We start from the raw sequence: 23,999 nt of genomic DNA, 5'->3' as shown, positions 1-23,999 counted from the left end.
CTGACCACTCTGTGCTTTTATCAAACGAGTTTCATTGTTAGCCAGATGTAATCCATACAGTATGCTACAGTCCATTATTTGCTGTCTAAATGTTTCTTACAGGTAAACTGAAATGCCATGTTGCTAGGAAACCATGTCAAATTTTTGAAAATCCTTATTAACAGAGATATTGTCTTTTTTGTTTGTGGTGGCTTCTTCCATAACTACAAAAAATCCTTGAGCCGCTGCCTTCACATCACAACCAATTTATCCACCCAGTGGTCCTCTTAAAGCGCTCGAATGTGAATGCTGTTTCTTTTCCTCATCTCTTGTTCTTTTCTTGTTAAATAGTGCTCAGAATTCATTAATTGGCTGTTAAGCACAGATTTTTTGCTCTCTGTGCCAATTTGAAGTGTCTGTATTTCTCTGCAGTGTTCTGGTCCCACTCACCTTTGGCTTAAAATAACTTGAAATAAAATACAGCTTGTTAAGGCAGAGGAAAAAAAATAATTGGCTGAGATCGTAGACATGAGTGTGCGCATGCTGAGTGAGCGTCTGCGCAAATCTGGTTTTTTAAAGGTTACCCAGGAAAGTCTGCAATGATGAATGAACACTTAAGATGCCGGTTTTGAACGAAGTCTTATGTCACAGTCAGTGCTGTTTAGTGAAATTGCATCATCAATGAGAAAATATGAGATTTATCTCTCCATTGTAGATCGAGCAGAAGGTGTCCCTTGAAAGTCTCACCAAGCTGAAATTGGCATTTGAGGTAAGCTGGATAAAATATCATCATATTGTGTGTAATATTTTACCATTGCAATAGAAGTGACCCAGGCATCTCTTTGGGCAGGAGTTTGAAAAGGCCGGCACCAGATTTCTGGATCTCCCGCACTTTCGTCTTGTTATTAAGAAGTGTTTGGGTTTGCGTGCCATTGTAAGTCACACTGCAATTACTGCTGAAAGATATCATTCTCATCTAGTTATTTTTTCCTAAAGTGTTTTGTTTGTGTATGCAGATATGAGTTCGATCACTTTCCATATGACAAAACCTTTTCCACTGTATCTGCTCTCTCACTTGCTGTTCCGCTCTCACCTCTTTCCAAATGCCACAGAATGATGCACAAATCCATGAGCTCTTCAAGAAGATTGATTACACTGGACGAAGCAGCATTGGATGGGTATGAATAATACAAAGCTATTACAAGCAATTCACTCCAGCTGACACGGTCAAAGAAGGGATATTTTTACCTAATGTACAATTGTATATTCTTCACACTCTCATAATGAAGGAATATCAAGGAGTGAAAATGACACAAAATAACTAATAATCTATCAAAGCAATGCAAGTAAATTCAGATGAAACAATGCATCCATTGCAAAACATCTGGTACAAGTGAAAAGGAATAGTAATGGAATTAGTTTTACTGAGTGTTCAAAATCTATAGAAATCTACACATTAAGTGCTGAGTTCTTGTGAAGAAAAGCAATTAATTAAAAATAAATAAACCCTTTTTCACACTTTATGCGCGTATAAAGCTGTTGGCCCATCTGCTCCTTCATGCTGGTTTTTTTATGTCTGCACGCAGTTTTTACACACATAATTAAACACATTTCTGAAAGATTTTCAATTAATGCTGTCAGGTATACATATATTTTGTACTAAAAAAACAGTTTATGCTCAAGCTTCACCTTTGCATTAGTGGAGCATCTCACCTAGTTACTGTAGATTTGTAACTGCTGTAATTATAATGTCTTGTGCTCATCCCAGGGCTTATTCCCAATCTGCTCAAGTGGAACATTTTTTCAATGAACTTCGTACTTCTACACACGTATACTGTGATGATCAGGGGTGGCAAGAGTACAGAGAAACTGTACTTAAGTAGATTTATGAGTGCTGTGTCAAAATCTTAATAAAAAATAGAGGCAAAAAATGCCTCTTGAATGAAACTTAAAAAATTGCTTATAAATACACATGTATTCAAGAGTAAAAATAAATATTTGAAAAGGTTTATGTCATGTCTATGCCTGAATCGGCGTCCAACTACAATTCCTGGAATACAGCACGGCGTACAAACATGGTCGCCGAGGTCTACAACACCCAAAGTGCGTCCCAAATTGCACACTCTACGCCATTTTGTAGTATAAATAGTGTGATTAGTGTGTTCACACTGAAAAACCCTCAAATGCACTTTAAGTTCCGGAATGGTGCACTCATTCGACCAAAAAAACAAAGTGTGGAATGATGGACACTTCATGCACTCAACAGTTGCTGTTTTCCTTATGTAGCATATGGGGAGAGGCTTTATCAGGCTCAGATGCTGAACGGAAAAAAAAAAAAAAGATGTTTACATTGCCAGCAGCCACAGCCACAACCACAACTTGTTGATTTCAAATCGTGCAAGCAAAATTTGCCTGCGGAGACGATTATGCCTCCGTCTGATAGTGACTGAGGTCTTGTTGGGCATAAAAGGAAACATTAACATAAACAGTCAAATGTACCAATTCATTTTTGTTATCTGTTTGGTTATTTTGCTAATGCTAATGCACCATCGCTTTACGTGCGTTTGATGCAATTTGTCCTTGACTGGGAAACAACATATACTTCCAGGTAATACAGTACCGAAAGTGTGGCATTTGAGACGATACTACACTTCTAAAATTCATACACTAGACGGCAGAATGTATAGTGCATAGTATAAGTATATATGTCATTTGGGACACAACTCCAGTCACCACAGATCCTCTCAATTACCATCGCAGCTACAGTATACTCACAGTATTAAAGGACTCTTACTCTATGCACTCACTGCAAAGTATATGCCCTGGGTCCTTTGCACCAGTTGATACCAAGCCTTTGAGTCACTGATTGTCTTTCTGGCTTTTGATATAGATTCTGTTTTTTTTTTTTTTTCATTTTGCTCATGCCTGCCCTAGTTCACATTGTTTGTTCATCTCCTGACCCTTGCCTGAATCTTGACCCTGCCTTTGGCCCTATATGACTAACTATTCTGCTAAGCAATCGGTCATAAAGGAAATATGTTAACTCAGACAAACCTTGAAATTGGATTGCTGGTTGGATAATATTTAGTAACCCCTTTGGAATGAATGCTATGACATATGCAACAAAACCAAAACTAGTTAACTATTTTAAATAGCTAATTTACAAAATTTAACTAGCTCAATAATTGCAAAATGTAATTAGAAAACTTTACTAGCTAATTTACTTCTTTAGATTTGATGGCAGTATTTTTAAATGCAAGGATGCACCTTATCCTGAAACAAATTGGTAACTCCAGCAAAAGCTATCCTGTTTAAATATATATATATATATATATATATATATATATATATATATATATATATATATATATATATATATATATATAAAGAAAAAATATCATGCCATTTAAAATTTGCAGTAATTACTTTTAAAAGGTCAAAACGAAACTATAAGAAGAACAATGTATGTGTTTTTTTTTTTTTTCCAAGAGTAAGATTTCAAGTATTCAAATTCAATAATACCTGAGCTAAAGTATAAATTTTCCAAAATAGTATTTATACACAGTAACAAAGTAATATTACGAAACTATTTCTCATCCCGGTAATGTTTTATAACCGCATTACCTCATGGCTCCTTTTAGAGTCTAGTTGCTTTCAAGGTTTCTTGTCTCAGGGAGTTTCTCCTTGTTATTATGAATCTAAATCTTCATCCGGATTCATGTTTAAAATTTCTTTACAACAGTGCCTCTTGTTAAAGTGCTATACTAATAAAAATGAATTTGTGTGCATGTAGGATGAGTTCTGCACGTACATGCAGCTGGAGTACACAGAAAAAGAGGAGTCGGTGGTCCGAGGTAAGCAAGCAGCCTTCACGCTGCCAGCCAGCACAAAGCCTCTGACACATGGCGAGCCAATTCTGAGGATCCATCCGACCCCTGATGGAGCCGTAGTGACTGTGAGAGAAGATGGGACAGTCAACTACTGGAGCTCCAAACTTCAGCTGAGGAAGAACAAAAGTGTGTTTGTGAGTAACACTTTTGCTGGGATTTTATATGACTAATAATAATAAAACAATGTGATATAACGACAATCTTGAGCCTATTCTGACACTCACTAAAGAACTTCATCAAGAGCCTCCTTAAATGTTATAAAGGAAGCTCACTGCTGAATGACAAAACATGTCCAAGTTTGTACGACACATCCAGCTGAGTTAACTAAAAGACACTCTCTTTTTGAGAATCTGGAATCTTATGAATGAGAGGTTTGAACTTTTATGCTAACCATAGCTTTATGCTAACCATACAACCTGACCTCACAGTTTTCAGTACATCAAAATATCAGTGAACAAGTCGAAACTTTAATTGATTTACATCAATAAACATGGAACTCAGGTTTTCCATTTCTTTTGCATGAACTTATGGAAATCACTCATAAGGTATGTACATTAAGGTAACCTCTTAATTTTCCAGATTTTTATTCAGTTATTCCTATTAAAGCAGGTTATTCTGCAACTGGACCCGTGGACACCTCACAGTTTCAGGGTCTATCCTAAGTTCAGGTTACTATCTGTGTGGAGTTTCACATGTTCTCCTCAAGTCTGCATAGGTTTCCTCTGGGTTCTTTGGATTTTCTGCAAACTCCCCAAAAATTTTAATTGCCTCTAGTCATGGATGTATGTTGCCTTGAGATGAAACCATCCAGGGTATACACACTTAAGTACTTAATTACTATAGTATTCCTACAGATTCACCGTGACCCTGATCAGGATAAAGTGCTGACTGAAGATGAATGAACTCTACAGTGAAACTAATAGCAAATGAATGTAGTTACAAGAGTGAGGAATATGAGTCTGGACTGACAAATCCTAATGGCTTAAAAGGACATGTGTTTTATAACTGTAACAGTATAACTATTTCCCATTTCCCTAGAATTGTGTACTGTCAGATATCACATAGCACAGTCCTGTCCTACATTAAGAAGTCCAGAGTTATACATAACCTTGGTTTCAAGGTTTTGATCATGAAAAGAAAAGAAATATCTAAGGAAAGTAAAAAATAAAATGAATGAATAAATGATTAGATCAAATAGTAGGAATGAAAGAGGTAGAGAAGATGACTTTTCTATCCCTTAAAAACTTTTTCTTAAAAATTTATGTTGCTTACAATGCTTTTCTTTGAATAAGTTCTACAAGATTTTGGAAAATGTCTGTAGGAATTTGTGCCCAGTCAGTCAAAAGAGTATTTCTGAGTTCAGGCACTGATGCTGTATAAGAAGGCGTTGTTTGCAATCAACATTCCAATTCATAACAAAGGTGGTTAATGGGGCTGAGGTCAGAGGCCTGTTTCGCAAAGCCAGATTTGGTGGCTACAAAGGTAATTTTGCATTTAGTTTGAGCAAACTCATAAAGTTTTTCCTCTCGACAAGGTGCTATAGTTCTTTGGAGTCCCAGAGCCTTTGATATAGCTTTATAACCCTTCCCAGACTGATGTATTTCGATCATCTTCTTTCTTATCATTTCTGGGATTTCTGTCACCTTTGGCATAGTGTGTTACTGGGTAAGACCTTTTAACCAACTACATGTTGTTGAAAAAGTTCTATTTAAGTGTTGATGTGATTGAACAGGGTTTGCAGTAATCAGGACAGGCCTGGTCTAGTCCAGCTGAACCTCATTATGAATGCAGTTCCATAGCTTTGGGGAATTAGTAACTACAGGGGCAAATACATTTTCACACAGGCCTGATTGGGATTGGATAACTTTTTTTGCTTCAATAAATAGCATTATCATTTAAAATACTGTATTTTGTGTTTACTCTGGTTGCCTTTGTTTTATCTTAGATTTTGTTTCTGAAACAATTTAGTGTGAGATATACACAAAAACAGAAGAAATACTTTTTCCACAGTACTGTATACACACACGCATGCTGAGTAAACCTTGATTCAGGGTTAAAACCTGGGTTGACTGAGAAAGTTGATAACCAGCTTTATGAGACCTGTTAACCCTGGTTGGATTAGTTTGGTTTTATCAACTCAAAACTTACTCTGCAATTCTGAGTTAGGTCAACTCGCTTCGTGAAATAGGCCTCTGGGCTCTGTGCAGACCACTGGAGTTCCTTCACACCAAACACGACAACCCTCATCTTTACGGATCTCTTGTTGTACACAGGGGCACAATCATACTGGAACAGGAAAGGCCTTCCCCAAACTGTTGCCACAAAGTTGTCAAAATGTATTTGTATGCTGTAGTATTAATTGGCCCAAACCCTGAAAAACCAGCACCAGACCACTATTCTTTTTCCACCAAACATGATTCATCACTCGAGAACACATTTCCATTGCTCCAGAGGCAGCATGCTTTACACCATTCCATCCAACAGTTGGCATTGTGCATACTGATCTTAGGCTTGTATGCAGCTGCTTGACCATTGAAACCAATTTCATGAAGCTCCCGATGCACAGTTCTTGTGCTGATTTTGCTTCCAGAGACAGTCTGGAACTCTGTAATGGGTGACACAAGACAGGATAGGTGATTGTTATGCACTACATGCTTTAGCACTCGCCGTTCCAGCGTTGTCACTTTGTGTGATTTACTGCTTCGTGGCTGAGCTGTTGTTGCTCCTAGATGCCATCATTTCCAATAATTGCACTAACATTTGACCAGGGCAGATCTAGCAGATCAGAAGATTTCACAAGCTGACTTGTAGCAAAGATTACAGTGCCATGTTTAAAGTCACTGAGCTCTTCATTATGACCCATTCTACTGCCAATGTTTGTCTATTGAGATCGCATGGCTATTGGCTGTTAGAAAGGTAGTATATAAATTGAATAAATAAAATTGTATGTGCTCTGCCATTTTATTTACTCCTATTTTATCAAGTATGAACGTCCCATTGGACGGACACCAAAGTGGGCCACGGATTTTATCACAATGCCGCAGTACAACAAGCTGATCATTGCAACAGGGTGAGTTATTTCCTTGTCTACATGTTTATTTGTTGTATAAAACTTATCTTAAGGCCTGATGATTACCAGGTGTGGTGGACAGTAAAATGCGATGCGATGCTTATTTCTTATTAATTCCTTTAAAGAAGTCCAACTCCATCAGAACTTTACCTGCCTCAGGTGTGGTTAAAATTAGGTCGATGGCAAAAGCTATCTTATTTCCCTTTGCATTGATTAACATTTATCTAGTTTCTTGAGGATGTCCCAGAAAAGTCAGTTTATACCTCAGAGACAGTCTTGATGTGCTTGAAATGTTCATATCATTTTCTTTGTCTTAGGGACAGAGAAATCCAGCTGTATGAACTTTCTTCACTCGAACCTTACTGTCAGATAAACTCCCTGGAAACCATTCCTCTGAAATTAGACTACTGGTGAGAGCACTTTCAGAAGCATATACATTATGAGTCAAGAACCCAAATTAAAACGTTATTAAAATATCTCAATGTTCTTTTAATGAAAACCTTACACTTGCTGTGAAAATAGTAACTTTATTCTCGTCTCTCTATAGCCATACTGGCCCTGATGAATGTGCTATCATATACGGGGATAGTCAGGTAAGCACATTTAGGCAGATGAGCAGTGAAGTTCATGGCATTAGTTTGATTAATTATGTAGCTTTTTCATTCTAGGGCTGTGTGAATATCATACTAATGACATCTGTGGGGGAGACACTGAGGTAAACACGCATATTAATTATCCTCATTTGGCTCGTGCTTTTAAAGACTTACTAAAGTAAGTCATGCATGGTCTCATAATCAGAAATGAGTGTTTTAAGATAGACATACCATATGAATAAATATTTTTTTAAATAATGTATATAAAATATGGTTATATACACTCACCAGCCTGTATATTAGGAACACCTGCTCATTCATGCAGCTGTACAAAGCATAAAATTATGCAGATGTTGGTCAAGAACTTCACTTAATGCTCTAATCAAACATCAGAATGGAGGAAAATGCAGTGATCTCAGTGACTTTAACCATGGCATGGTTACTGGTGCCAGGCAGGCTTCTAATCTCCTGGGATTTTCACACACAACAGTCTCTAGAGTTTATACAGAATGGTGCGAAAAACAAGTGAGCAGAAACACCTTGTTGATGAGGGAGTTCAGAGAACTAGGCTGTTTCGCCCTGGGGCTAGGGTTAGGTGAGCAAGTGTACAGGTGTTCCTATTAAAGTGGCTGGTGAGTGTATATGTAGGTTGAATTTAAGACCAACAAAATGAATCAGAAAAAAATCAACATGATTTTTTTTTTCATGTTTTCTTGAAAGGTAGAGGTTGCAGTTTGAGTTTCTAGACCTATAATAAACGTAAACACACTTTCGAAAAAGACATTCACAGTAAGGTCATGCTACAGATTTAACTTGTTTTTCCTTTTTTAGTTTTCTGTTTTTGTATATTTTTCTGGCCCAGGAATAAGCCTCACCCCAGCTATAACAGAGTAGCTCAGGTCCGCCACTGTCTTTAAAAGGCAACATATGTATTTATGTAACATTAGCTGGGATTGGCTAGGATTAAGAAAAGAAATGCTGTCAGAGTGTTTTCAATTGTAATTGCAGTTCATCTCACAGGCAGCAGAGGGTGCTATAATTACAAACTGCCCCTTTAAGTAGTGCTTTATAATACATTTCCCTATAGGATGTGGAAGAAATTGATGAAGGTTGAAAATATGCCCAGTATTGGCATTGATTATGCAGCCCAGTCTCCAAATGTAACGTATATTAGATGGAAAGTCCATCAAGACTGGGTAAATGAGGTAAGACATTTTTTTCTATAATACTATCAAGAAATTTCATTGGAGTATTTTATGAAGCATCATATTCAAGCCTATTACAACAACTTAATAGTAATTTATAGTGTTAATTTGGTGAAAACATTGTGGATTTTTAAAAAAAATAATAATAATTGGAAAGTGCGATTACATGATAAAATGGTACTTATTAAAATATCAGATTTAACCTGTCATTTCAGCTGAAATACATAAAAAACATTCCTGCCATTGTATCCACGTCAAACCATGAAGCCTCCGCTCTCGTTATTGGTAAGATATAAAATTAACCTCTGTGCAGTTTCGTTCATCCGTAATGATCATTTGTATGAGCTTTGACTTTGAGTGGATCAGACAGAATCTATCATATGCAAAAGATTGCTTTCCAACACACTGCCTGGGGGAACAGAGTGAATATCATCTCCCTTTAATCCTCATTAAATTCTGAAAATAGTATGTTTTTTTTTTTTTCAGCCTGGCATTAGAGGATAGGTCTCTGCACTTACTCTGCAATTAATCCGTTTTATTTATTGCCAGTCGAGGAGTCTGTCAGGGACCTTGATGTAAATTCCAGTTAATCTCATTTGAATAGCATGCCATAACACAGAAAGGGACTATGAGTCACCTGTCACCTGGTCCTCTGTGCATGTGAGGAATTCTGCACATGCCAGTATATGTGTCAGGGTTTAATACTATTTATAGAGCTTAATTTTATTACTTTTAGGTATTTTACATATACAATTATTTTACTCATTTTCTTCCAAGGTTGCATTCGACCATCCATCAATGTTGAACAGCAGTTAAAGGAGATTAAGGAGATGTGTGAGGGTAAACCCAAAAAAGTGTCACTTAGCATCAGCAGCCCTCAATCAAGAGCACCCTGTGACCAGACCATCTTTTCCATATATAAAGGAGTAAAGACTTTTGACCTGTGCAAGAGGCACAATCTCCTGGTTACAGGCGGGATGGACAGAATAATACGCATGTGGAATCCTCATTTTCCAGGGTGAGCTCAATAAATAATAATGTCACCTTCTTTTGACTAACATGTAGCTCTCATAACCCAAGTTATACAAGTAACTGGACCGATGTTATACTGAATGGTGCACAGTAGAGTTGAAATAAAAAAATAACTAGGATATTAAATGGCAAGGTAAAAGAATTGAGAGTAAGCGCTTCCATATTGGACAAACACAAACACATAGCTGGGGTGTAACACAATGCCGATATCTGTATACGTATCTCTTAATGCTCCAACTATCCATATAGTGTCAGAATATGAGTTCCCAGTTGGAGTGCACCGCTCATTTGCATCCCAAAGCACAAGAGGGCTTTCTACTGATGTTTTTAATTTTAAATGGGTTTGAACGACCTCCCTGTTCTCAGGCGTAGCAGCAATGTGTTTGATCTTTCTCTATTCTGAATAGTGGTTGCACATCTATGTTTAATGCTCTGCCAATGATAGGAGGCCCACAGGCAATCTGAAAGGTCATACTGCTCCCATCTTCTATCTCTGTATCTCCTCAGAGGACAGCCGCATTTTCTCCGTCTCCACAGACAGCACTGCCAAGGTGAGTGATAAATGGGAAATTCTGTTTTGACATAAAGTACAAGGCACAATTGGAGGTGCAGATGTTTACTCCTATGGTGACAGAACTGACATTAAAAAATTGGCAGAAATTTGAGATTTGAGTCAATATCTAATAATAATAATATCTTATAATAAGATAATAGGAAAAGAATATACAGTAAATGGCTCAAAAATGCAGCAAAAACCTGGGCTTTAGCATGACCAAGTGTGTCATTGAGTAGGCCTAGCTAGAAATTAATGAGTCCGTTCATAAGGTAAATACATACAAAAATGACATATACATAGAATATATACTGTACAATTGTTGTTATTGTAATGGATGTATATGGAGTTTCCCTTTACAGAAAAGTCACATGAACAAAATGACTTACATATGAGTTTTACATACTATGTTTTTTTTGTTTGTTTGTTTGTTTTTTAGACAATTCACACATTTTCACGTATGGGCTTTTTCGCATGTGTTTTTAGTTTTCCACATGTTTGCTTCAATTCAGTGTACAATTTCTGAAGATAGCCTGGTGAAATGCAACTTGACATTTTCCACAAGATCACACGTGAAAAACATACTGTATGATAACGTGTGAAATGTACGTAATCACACACGCTAACGCAGAAATAGTGTAAACTCGAGTTTTACATGGATGTAACGTGTGGACAGATACACGTGTACCCAGTGTGTATTGGCATTTAGAAAAATAGAAAAACATATTGATCTACACTGGATTTGGACATGTAGAAGATGGAAGTGCAAGTTTTTTTAAAAAAATTTTGTTGTTGTTGTTGTTGTTGTTTGTTTGTTTTTAGATATGGGACATCCAAGATCAGTGCTGTCTGTTTGATGCCCACCCAAAAGCGAGCTGTCTGCATGGAGAGCTGTCGGCCTGCCTGTACTCCTCTGCAGTGAAGAGCCTTTATCTAGCCACTGATTCACTCTCCTTCCTCTCCCTCAAAACCAAGTAGGTTCTGGTGTACAATATCCTTTCAGTTACCTAATACAAAATACATTTATTGAGAGAAACAGCCCATAATGAGGAAAACTCTGTAGGTTTATGTCTATGAAAAAGTGTCTATGACATGCTTTGACATGTCTGCTTTAAGAAAACATAACTATTGTATATCCCCCCCCCCCCCCCCCAAAAAAAAAAAAGTGACATAAATGTTCTTATTACATTTTTAAAACGGCGTAGGCGTTCTGAAGAGTTAATGTTTTGGTTTATCAAAACAGCTGTAGGCTGTGAATAGAGGTGGATATAAAAACAAACAAAACCATTGTGTCCATAGTCATATTTATGATTTTTATGTTGTATTTATTTCATGATGAATTAAATTCAAATCAGTAAAAAAAAAAAAAAAAAAAAAAAAAAAAAAGCTTTTGATTTTAGACAGTCAGTGTGCTGATGTGGACTTGGAATGAGACGTTTAAATGCAGTTTTGTCTCTTCACTTTTGGAAGTAATCAGACTTGCTAGAAGATTACTCGTGGTTGAGATAAATGCAAAAGATAAACATATTTCTGTTCAGGAAACCTGAAACCTCTATACAGCAGAAAATGTCCAAATTTGACCATGTGAAGGCTTTTCCCAGTCCACCACACATACACCGCTGCACTGTCTACACAATATTGTTGAACAGGTTATCATTCATTTTTTTATCGTTTCTAATGTGCTTTTTATTAACTATTTGCCTGTAATATGCCGAAATATTTTGGTAAGTTCCATAAATTAAAACAAGTCATTTATTTATTTAATAACAATAACAATCATCCACTTTTCCAGACGATGCCATTGCCATATGTGGCCAGGAACCCAAGAGAGCCTAATTGGCTCTTGGTGGAAAGAATATCTTTCTCCTTTGTGGATCTGAGCACTGCTAGCCAATCGTGGACATCTATTAGCTCATTTAAACAGTAGCCATGGGAATTCTGGCTCTTTACAGTGAGGAGAAATCAATTGATAAGAGAAGATTATTTCAACCCCTAAATGACTTCTCCCCCCTCAAAACCAGTTCAATGAATTCTTATCTTATTCATCAGATATCCTGTAAGCCATTTGCTTACAGTAAACATCAGTTCATACCACAATTATATCAGTTTATACCAGTTCATTAATTTAATTACAGGCTAATATTAAACAGATTTGTAAACGTTTTGGAAGGAGTCTTCAATGTGAGCTCTTCGTAACAGTACGCTGCTCCTGTCGTTTTTCTGCCACTGGAAAGGATAAAGTGAAGGATCAACTGTTTATAGCTGCCAGCACATGAGAGATAACAGGAATTAACTTCCTTTGTGCACTTTCAACAATGTTTATAGAGCTATAAATAGATCAAAATTGATATAAGTACGAGTAAAATAATGGTATCCAATTACGGATGGATGTATGTATGCACCTGTATATAGAGGAAAGACGTTTGTACTCACCTGCAAAGCACATTCAACTGCCCTATGATGAGCAGCATATGAGAAGACGTGATATCTGACTTCAGAAGTTGCCGATTGGTAGCATTCGTATGATGGGAAAGAAACAGCTAGTGTGTGAGAATAGCAAGTTTGTGAGAGTAGAACCTGACTTGTTAATACATATGGAGTTAAATAAAATGGACTATTCTTCAGTCTGCTTCCATTTTCCTTTGTGCATATCAGATCACAGCCTGAAGGCAGCCGTATCATTTCCCATAAGGAGGCAGTACTCTGCTGCGGATACAGTCAGGAGTTTCGGCAGGTGGTGAGCTGCACTGAAGCATCAGTGAGTACAAATGAATTTTCAGAAACACCTGTACAAAGCACACATTCCTGCGCTGATGTGATGAGGTGTTGCCATGCACTGTGTGTGAACAGCAGTATGTTTGATACGCTGTGTGTGAACAGCAGTGTGTTTGATGACGCGCTGTATGCGAACAGCAGCGTGTTTGATGACGCGCTGTGTTTGAGCAGCGGTTTGTTTGATGATGTGCTGCGTGTTTGATGATGTGCTCTGTGTGAACAAGGCTGTTTATTCTGAAACTTTAAACAGTTTGAGCACACATACCAATAAGGCAGTACTTTTTGCACCTTTAACCGTAAAATAAATTCCACAGACGTTGAGACCCTCGGTGCAGATGTCTGAGAATAATCCAAATATACAAATACTACACTCAGTATTTAAATGTGTGCAATAATAACAGTTTTTTACTCCTGATCTTTTAGTCATAGTTTTTTATTCGTGAACGTTTCACTGACAGAACACATTAGGTATAAGTTGACATTATTTATAGGTATACTTGTTTTTGAGTTTTTGAAACTGGGATTAAACCCATTACCTAATAACTATAAGAACTTAATAATAAATAATATTAGTTTATATTTTCCATGAATATAATTCCATGACTATTGGGGCAGTTGTGGCTTAGCGGTTAAGGCTCTGGGTTACTGACAGGAAGGGCGGGGGTTCAAGCCCCAGCACTGCCAAGCTACCACTGTTGGGCACTTGAGCAAAGCCCTTAACCCTCTCTGCTCCAGGGGGCGCTGTATCATGGCTGACCCTGTGCTCTGACCCCAACTTCCTAACATGCTGGGGTATGCGAAGAAAAGAATTTCACTGTGCTGTAATGTATATGTGACCAATAAAGACTCATTATATCCCTGGGGATCCCTGGACACCACTTTGAGAACCACTACAAAGTCATGTAGTGTATAGCGTTATAGTGAAAATCTGCCTTGAATTTAAATTGTACTGGCTAGGGCTAGTTCACTGCTAGAGCCAATGACCAGATGGTTGTAATTTCAAATCCTAGGACTGTCAGAGAGACACTCTTGGAATGGACTCTCCAACAAGCTGTGTTAAAATACTTTTAAAATGCCTTTGTTTTTCCATTTGTAAACCCGTCTCATAACAAGCTCCCCACCTTCATGTGTATCCATAAATTGGTGTTTAATGTCTTGGATGTTGACAGTATTTTCATTTTTGGCTTGGTTCTTGATGGTTCCTGATCATACAACAGTTTGAACATTGTTACTTGTTTGATTAATAATAGTTAGGTGAAAAGGGAAAAAGCTAAAATGCTATATTACAACTTGTTGAAAAAAAATGCCTAGCTATTGAAAAGAAAAACTACATTATTTTGAAAACAACAAAAATCCTTACTAGTTACAGTACGAGTTTGATATTAGCATAGAAGCTCAATTTAGCTTTTTTTGGTTGACGCAGTGCTTTTTGAGTAGGGCTATCAAACATGATTTGCTCTATTTTAGATCATTAAAGTCTGGGATGTGGACACAGGAAGTCAGCTCTTTGAGTTTGGAGGCGCTCATGGAGTCTCTGCCATAACCTGCATGGCGTTTGATCCAAAAGGAAGAAGGTCTATTTGTTTTGTTTTTCCATGCAGCATTGCATGTACACGAAATCACATTTTCCTTTTTTTTCTTCGATTCTTTCCACTTTCTTTAATACTCCTTTTATTTTAAAGACTTGTAACAGGTGGCAGAGATGGCTGTCTTAAAATCTGGAACTTCCACAATGGCCACTGCCTGAAGATATTGAGACGAGGTGCGGTAGGCTAAACCATTTGTAGGTCTGTAGTGCAGTATGAGTGCAGGAACAAATACCATTTATAATCTCACTCTTATTCTTAATTCTTCATTCTGGAACATGCCTTTAAAACCAAGACAAGCTGTGTGTTTGAGTAATGTTATTAATTGCATCCTAATTCAGCCCCTAATCCAATAGAGCTGATTATCTGAAGCAAATGTGTTTAATTAGCTGAATTAGCTGATAAACTAAATTCTAAAGGAATGTATGTCTTCAGAAAAATGGCTAAACACTGAATTACTAGATCTCATACTGTCCACATTGTTAGGAACACCTGTATCCCTGCACATTCATGCCAGGCACTGTTTTCCAATCTTCAACTGCCCAGTTTTGGTGAACCTGTGCTCACTGTAGATGTAGATTCCTGTTCTTGACTGACAGGCTTGGAATCTGATGCAGTCTTCAGCTGTCGTAGCCCATCTACCTCAAAGTCTGAGGTGTTTCGAGTTCTGAGATGCTTTTCTGCTCACCACACTTGTGAAGAGCGGGTGTGTGAATTACCACTTTGTGTCAGTTTGAACCTATTTGGCCATTCTCCTCTGGCCTCTCTCATGAACAAGGCATTTTTGCTGACAGAGCTGCTGCTCACTGGATGTTGTTTGCTTTCTGCTCTACTCTGTGCTAGAAACTGGTGTATGTGAAAATCCCAGGATTTCTGAAATACTCAAACCAGCCCATCTGGCACCAACAATTATGCCATAGTCAATGTCACTGAGATTACATTTTTCCCATATTCTGATATTTGACGTTCTTTATATATATATATATTTCTGGATTATTTTATGCATTGCACTGCTGCTACGTGATTGGCTTATTGGATAACTGCATGATGGTGCAGGTGTACAGGTGGACACCAAATGTATATTAATATGTTAATTTTTCATGTTGGGCATGTTTTATCATTTTTCACATGTTAATTTATTCACAAGCTGTTTCATGAGTTTATTTGCATTCACACGTACAATTCCAGGGCATAACATTACAATCATTTATAATCAGCCGGGGAACGGTTACTGTAAGGGTAGAGGTAGCTGGATAGCTATCTAGGTAGACCACCTCGATCAGCACACCAGCTTCCTATAACTTGTTGAATGTAAATTAAAGAGAAGGTTTTGTGTTTTTCTGCAGAGGATGAAAGCACTGAGATCTGCGACTGTTCCTATCTGCAAATGCACAGGAACACGTGAGCCTACACTTCAGCACAGCCCATATTTCTTTTTTTCTCCCTCTTATTTGTTTTGCACATTTTTAGCTGAATCATGATTCACATTTATCCTGGCAGATTTGTGATGTCGGTTGGCTGGGGTCGAAGGATTGACGTTTACTTAGTGAGTATAAAGGCCCATGGCAGACCAGCCTTCCTATTTCATATCAGCGTAATTCTCCAGATGGATCTCATAAAAGACTGACTGCTGTGACCTGCTTCCCTTCACCACTCTCCTGTTTATCACTATGCAGCGCATTTCCATTTTTCATTTTCCGAATCTCTCGCGCCTTCACTCCGCGCTCTCTCTTCATTTTCGTGTGTATGATAATGCATTATTCAGAGCATACTCCACAAATTAGACAGATAAACTCCGCATAGAGTGTGTGAGGGTGATAATATTGAAGAATATCTGCATCAGAGTTGTCCAGAAGTGGATTTTAAATGTATTTTTTAAACGTTTTAAACGTTTTCCCGGTAAACAAGAATCTAATTTTCTTTTCATCGCTTCTTGATGATCTGTTAACTCTCTACATTTGAAACTGTAGGGTAGTCAGTCCTGCAGTACACTGTCAATGACAGTGTCAAGTATGCTAGAAAAGATTCTCAACCCGGTTATAATGACATAAATTCAGGTTTCAATGAAGATTTCTTCCCCTCAAAATGTATAACCAGTTGTGGTTTTTAGGACATACTGGATGACACGCATCATGTTCATAGGCCACAACCCTCATGGCATGAAGATCTGGTAATGTGAACACACACACACACACACACACACACACACACACACATCAAAAATCACTATTCCACTGTCTTAAAATGTCATTGATTAAGAAATATGATGTGTATTGACTTGTTTGATTTATAATCTCTCTCAAATGTTTGATTCAAATGTAACTTTTTCAATAGAAAAAGGGACACAAAGAGGACATTTTGTGTATAGCCCAGTGTTCTCCCTCTCTGATTGCTACTGGCAGCTATGACGGAGAAATCATTGTGTGGAATGTGGTGTCTGGACACATCCTGTGCCGCTTTCTTACACCTCTGCCTCCACACACAGACCACGCTCAAGGTATTTTTGTCTTTTTTTATTTAAAAATCTCCTGTAATGTGTAATATGTGTGGATGGTCTCAGGAAACCCTTCACACGGTCTAAAGTTGACATTTTTGACGATATTTATGAAAACTACAGGCTTTCCTGAACTGAAAGGGTTTCACTTTTGCATGTATAGTAAATTAGAAAATATTGAAATCTGGTTAATCCCAACAGACTACCATTACATTTACTGTATAACCTACTCTACTTATGGAGAGAGAAAAAAAAAAACAACAACAACATTATTACAAAATGTTAAAGAATTCTTTGTTTACAATGGGAAATGAGTTGATTATCCACATCATCCTCATCAGTTTCTGTCTGAAGTCAAATTCACTCGGCCGATCGTTGTTTAAGAGTAATTAATTCAATTCTACTGACTACATTTCATCTGTACAGAGTGTGTAAGTGCTCTCCTCTGTTTTGATGATGATGTGACGGGTATCCGACAACTCGTAAGAAAAGCACACTTGACTAGCGAGGTTTTAGAAGCAGTTGACTGCATTTAATGCTGCATTTGTTAAAGTGTCGCTCTACTTGACATGCTCTTAAGATTAGAAAGCAAAATATATTTATGTTTTCTTTAAGTGGATATGTTGAAGTATATTAGTGGCAGAATAACTCTATTTTGGTCAACACCTGATTTTTCTTCATTTTTGACTATTTCCACGGTTCCAACATATACATAAAAAACAACAATATATATATAAAATATACTATATACTATTTATACATAAAAATGACAATATATTTTGTTTTTAACTTTAGCATATTTTGAGAACATACTATATTTCAATGTTTTATTGTTATATAACACAGGTGCACCACAAAAATCGCATCTTAGCAAGTGAAAACATCTTGAAACGTACCTAGTATTTCCAATAGTAAGATTATAGTAAAATAAATATGATTATATGATTAGTACATCTATTTTTTTTTTTTTTTTTACTAATTTAAAGCTTGAAATAGTTCTATGTTTAAGCATTTAGTTGTAGAAAGAAGCAAAATGATCTGCTAATAGAATTAGAAAATTAAGTTTAAATGTATAAAGGCATCGAAACAGGCTGAATAATCTATTTAATTTATAATACTCTCAAGAAATTTTAGATATGTTTACCAATATTTAAGACCTTTGCACTCACTAAGATATCTTCTTTTCTTTTTGTTTCTTTTTTTTTTTATCCAGCGTGAGACTGAAATCTTATTTAGACACAGGATATGATTACAGGGGCAAGGGAACAAGCTGTGTGAGTTTGACGAAGAATCAAGCAGAGAGTCACACACAGGGACGAAACATTATGTAAACAGAAAGTACATATATAATGGGTCGCTTGAAGTTCTTTAGCTTTGTCTCTCAGTCTCTGCTCTCCAGACCGGCTCCTTCTCACACAGAGCTGTTTTCAGTGAATACTTTTGTGTGGTCTATTTTGAAGTGATCAAGGCTGTACTTTGCTTCCTCCCATGCCTCAGTCCTTCACAGTGAGAACTCTCCTCCACAGGGGCTGAAATTAATGAATACACTTTAATGCCATTTTGTGAAGTTGAAGCTAGGGCTCAATATTCACATAGACCCTGTTTATACCCTGTTGTTTCATACAAAATTGTGTGTATCAGGAATGATGGGAGGAGCACTCAACCGGAAAATATAGAAGCATATTTTCATTACAGTGGAGCTGTAAAGCACAAACAATATCAGAAAAAAAAACAAACATATCTTTTAGCATCGTATTGTTGCATGCACTCTATACATTAATTTCTATAATCAGAGCTAAACTTCTATTTTTAGGAGGTGTTATTTTCCTTTAAATTAACATACTAAGAACTGTCAGTACTGAAAAGTTGTACTATTCATATCTTGTTTTTTTTTTTTGTTTTTTTTTATGTGCAGTTGTGAACAGAAGTGTGCTGAGTCTCGTCTTCTTAAAGACCCGGGCATTAGATGCTGACTTCAGTTCAGCTGCATCTCTTGTGTCCTCTGGGGCTGAAGGTGAATTTCATTGGAGTTACAGTTGCTTACTGATGAAGACCAGCAACGTCTCTGAGTTCATATTTTCACAAAAGCCGAGGCAAACCACCAGTCCTCCTGTAAAACATAGCATGAAATTGCATGAAATTCTGTAAAAAAAAAAAATGTAAAGGACAATTAGTGCTTTGTCACTCTAATATTATGTATTGGATTGGTATTTTCTTCAAGAAAAGACACTCAAAGTATTACATATCATTTTGGATACCCTATATATGTACACTATATAGACAAAAGTTTGTGGACCCCTGGCCATAACACTCATATATGCTTGTTGAAAATATAGGGATTTTTTTTCCATTCGGTCACATGCGCATTAGTGATGTTGGCACTGATGTCAGGTGAGGAGGCCTGGAGTGAAGTTGGAATTCCAGTTCGTCCCAAAGGTGTTCAGTGGGATTGAGATCAGGGCTCTGTGTAGACCATTAGAGTTCTTCCTGTCCAACCTGGCAAACCATGTCTTCAGGGCGCTCGCTTTGTGAACAGGGGCATTGTCATGCTGGAACAAGTTTAGGCCTCTTAGTTCCAGTGAAGGCAAATTGTAACGCTACAAAAACATACAAAAACATTCTGTACAATTGTGTGCTTCCAACTTTGTGTCAACAGTTTAGGGAAGACCTACATATGGGCGTGACGTTCAGGTATCCAAAAACATTTAGCCATATAGCGTCGCATGCTATACAATGCACATCAAAGCATTGGGGCTATAACTAGGCATTAATAACAGTCAAGAGTTCCAAAAGATAGATTTTTCTTTAATGATCACACATATGCAAAGGTGATACATTAAAGCAAAAACAAACAAACAAAAAAAACAACATAAAGTGTGTTGGTAAGGTGTTGGACCATCACAAGCCAGCAGAATAGGTTCCGTGCTCCTTGGTATTGATTCTAAAAACGTCCCAGCAAAATCCCCTCTTTGGGTTTTCCTTTAATTTGTCACCTGCCTGTAGATTTGATGCTTCTGCATGTTATAAATGTACTTTTTGCATGCATAATTTTAGTAATTTTATTTCCACTGTGTGAAATATAGAATGTGCAATGGCTGCTGTAAGATTTCACATAAAAGACACATTTAGCTCATAATTTATTCGATGAACAGGCAACTTTTCTAAATATAAAGTGTTGTACTAGACTATAATACTGGTATGTAGATTGCATCAGTATTTTGAAGCATATTTCATGTTCTATAGGTTTTGTTCATTTCTGGAACGTGTTGAATGGGGGGAAATTTTTTACATCTTTTAAGGCGGTATGTGTCATCATATTTATTCACCTTAAATGTTCTAATAAGCCAGTGAGAAAAATAATTGTCAACAGATTTGTTTATTTTTCAGTCTAGACACCAGAAGCAGGTCACAAAATTGGTTGTCACACAGGATGACCATCTCCTCTTCGCTGCTGATCATGTCGGCTATGTCTGTGTTTACGAGATTAAGGAGTGTGCCATCACCCACGAACAAAAGCCTCCAAAAAGTAATGCTCTTTTCTTCTTGCTCAGAAATTCTGCTATATTGAATCATGATGTGACTTTAAAGATTTGATTTAATAACTCCACTTTCGTTCCAGCCATGAACTTTTGGCGCGCACACATTAGCAGCATCACAGGGTAGGAAGCTGGACATTGTATTCAATTCTCATTGACCACGTATTTTCAAAAGTTACCGCTGTACTGATTTATGTTTCTATTCAAGCTTGCACATCATCGAGAATGACCAAGTTCTGCTCACTTCCTCTCTGGACTGCACTGTGCGCTTATGGAGCATCCATGGGGAGTTTATAGGTATATTTAATATCTAATAAACATAACCCAACTTGTGAAACTGCCTTGCTCATCCTCACTTATCTCTGGATCACTGTTGTTATTCAACATCACTATTATTGATATTTTAATATATCAGTCTGCCATTGATGACTTGGGATTCTGTCATGAAAAACCAGCAAAGTGAGGAATGGTGTAAAGCATACACACACCTGCAAAGGATGTGGGTGTGTAGAAATCAGGGTTGCCAGATTGGATTGACTGTTTTCTGTCCAGTCACGGTTTAAAACCTTTCAATTGGACCACTATTATGAATATTCCAGAATGTATGGACAATATAGGGGGGGGAACATCTTCACCAGGCTGAACTGTGACTGATTACTCATTTGACAGAACAGAAACATTCTGTCAACCTAAAGTGAAGAAACCAGAGAGGGGCTGTACTGCATCAGAAGATCAACAAGTTATGCCAGGGCTTTAAAAACAATAAGCAGGACATTGGAATCAAAACAATACAAAATTAGTAGCCAGTATGATTAAACAAGACTGGGGTAGTATCTCCTGACACTTCAGGGTAAAGCCATAGGTATAGATCTACAGTACATGGCCAAAACATTTTGGAAACCTGATCATCATCTATGTGTTTCTTCCCCAAACTGTTGCCACACAATTTTGAAGCATACAATTGTACAGGATGTCGTAGTATGCTGTAGAATTACAATTTCCCTTCACTGGAACTAAGGGGCCTAAACTTGTTCTCGCATGATAATTCCCCTGTGTGCAAAGCGAGCTCCATGAAGACATTGCCAACACTGGAGGGTAAGAAATCGAGTGGCCTGCATAGAGCCCTGGCCTCAACCGCACTGAACACCTTTGGGATGAACATGAACGCGATCCACACTCCAGGCCTCCTCACTTGATATCACTGCCTGACCTCACTAATGCTCTTGTAGCTAAATGGTCAAATCCCCACAGCCACATCTCAAAAAGTCGTGAAAAGCCTTCCCAGAAGAGTGGAGGTTATTATAACAGCAAAGAGGGGACTAAATCTGGAATGGGATGTTCAACAGACATATATGGGTTTGATGGTCATTTGTTCACAAATTTTTGGCCATATCGTGTATTTCCTTGTAAACGCAGTTTATGTAAATTCAACAATGAGGTCATATTTTGTGGCTCACAAATCTAAAGAAATTCATAAATATTCAACTGCAATTACACTCTAGGTTTTGTGAGCACAGTGTTTATAGTGTAAACAAACAAATCCTAATTCATGTCTTTGTAATTATCATGCTATGATTATGACTCACGCATATTTACAAATTTTGATATTACATTTATGGATCAGAGGGCAGGACTGACACAAGATATTTAACATAATTCAGCTACAAACTGGCGAGGTTGCATGCCAAATCTGAACATACATTAAGTTAGATGGAAAATGCAAACTGGATGTGTGAAAAACACTCAACACTGACATCAGAAGTGTACATATGGAACGTATGGCTATGTAATTCATAATTTATTTTTTCAGTGTTGCATTCAATGCTGAGAGGAAATTTACTCAGCAGGGAAGGCAGCCAGCAAAACATCCAAACTAGCCTATAAGGAGGCATGAACTAGTTTCTCAGCACTGTGTAGGATTTGCATATTTATACTGGACTAAAATGAATAATATGAAGTTTTGGAAATGTTGCTTATATGGGTAATATTGTAATGTATGTCACATACATATGTATTTGGCATATACTATATCTAAACTCAACAGGAACCTTTGGGCAGCCTGAGCAATGGAGCCTCCATACTACATCATCATGGCAGCACCCTGCTGTTCCCTATGAGGTTCTTGTAGATCCGCTGAGCATGCCTGCACACACCATGCTCAATAGCAAGACGACTCCATTAGATAATCTCAGCTCTGCAAAATCTGAGGAAACAAGCAGTGAGGTACCTACAATACTAATAATATAGGATGCTATATGACTAAATATAAATGTATGTGAGTTTAGATGTATTTTATTATCCCATTACATGCTCTCAGTGATATGGTATGGTGTGTTTCATGATTCTGTGTATATCTTTACTGAAGTTTTGGTATCTCTGCAGTTGGATTCTCCCACCAAAATCAAATCCCCATTGCCAAGCTCCAGTGACCAAGACATCAGGGAAGCGATTAACATCTCCTTTTATCCTGAATGTGGGAAGCGGTGAGCTTGTTTCTTAGTCTTTAAAATGCACGTTACCATTCCACTATGGTGAAACATGACCCAATGTTCTGTGAACTGTTTTTCCCCTCTGGCTTTGCAGACTGCGACATGAAATATTCAAGCACTCTAACAAGCCCTTGAACCACGGGGGCCTTAAGGCCTACCACAATCTGAGGTATTTCGAGGTTGTTAATGTCCCCACTACATGTGAGAAGCCAGACCTCTCACTCGCAGGGATCGACCCCTTCAGAAGCAGCTCAGTGGATGAGAAGACCGCAGGAGATTCAAGACAGCTCGTGAAACAATGAGATTACAACATGAATTATTCTAAAGGACACATGAGAACATGGAAAACTCCACATAGACACTACTTATAACCTGAGCTCAGGAACTAAGCAGAACGCTGGAGCTGTGAGGCGCAATGCTAATCCCAAATGAATGATGTTTTTAAAGCTACTTTAAAAAGTACACACACCCTCAGTTTTGATACAACATGTCGCAAAAATGCAAGAATTGCTATTTTATTTCTGAGTTATTTATTTTTGTCTTGTTTGTAGTGGTTTTCTTCGCATAAAGCATGTATTAAAGAAGATTTATGAAAACAAAATGCAATAAACATAAAAAAGAAACAGACATATAAGTATGTACTTCATTTTATACCATAAAAATGAGAAAGAAATGGCGTAAATATAAATAATGAGCACTACTCTTAACATACTACACAGGCATAGAAGCATAATTTTTAAAAATATTTCTCCCTGTTTCTCCATCATTACTGCTTTTCCTTCATTATTATTATTATT

The 23,999-nt window shown here is 37.4% G+C and overlaps 1 protein-coding gene across 1 annotated transcript; it reads left to right on the top strand.

Moving 5' to 3' along the window:
- The first annotated feature begins 507 nt into the window (after positions 1 to 507).
- Positions 508 to 23,678, top strand: wdr95 (WD40 repeat domain 95). Its single transcript, XM_053646540.1, has 27 exons — positions 508 to 558; positions 695 to 748; positions 3,773 to 4,003; positions 6,854 to 6,939; positions 7,257 to 7,349; positions 7,487 to 7,532; positions 7,608 to 7,654; positions 8,620 to 8,737; positions 8,953 to 9,022; positions 9,515 to 9,755; positions 10,215 to 10,320; positions 11,145 to 11,296; positions 12,978 to 13,080; positions 14,565 to 14,671; positions 14,780 to 14,859; positions 16,030 to 16,084; positions 16,184 to 16,229; positions 16,794 to 16,853; positions 17,018 to 17,180; positions 19,093 to 19,191; positions 20,421 to 20,479; positions 20,565 to 20,703; positions 20,797 to 20,836; positions 20,922 to 21,010; positions 22,758 to 22,936; positions 23,096 to 23,196; positions 23,285 to 23,678. The coding sequence occupies exons 1-27, from the start codon at positions 508 to 510 to the stop codon at positions 23,502 to 23,504; spliced, it is 2,835 nt and encodes a 944-aa protein (XP_053502515.1). The 3' UTR covers positions 23,505 to 23,678.
- The last annotated feature ends 321 nt before the right edge of the window (positions 23,679 to 23,999 follow it).

This window comes from Ictalurus furcatus, chromosome 17 (genome assembly GCF_023375685.1).
Source record: "Ictalurus furcatus strain D&B chromosome 17, Billie_1.0, whole genome shotgun sequence".
Classification (NCBI taxonomy): Eukaryota; Metazoa; Chordata; class Actinopteri; order Siluriformes; family Ictaluridae; genus Ictalurus; species Ictalurus furcatus.
This window is presented reverse-complemented; position numbering and strand designations above follow the sequence as displayed.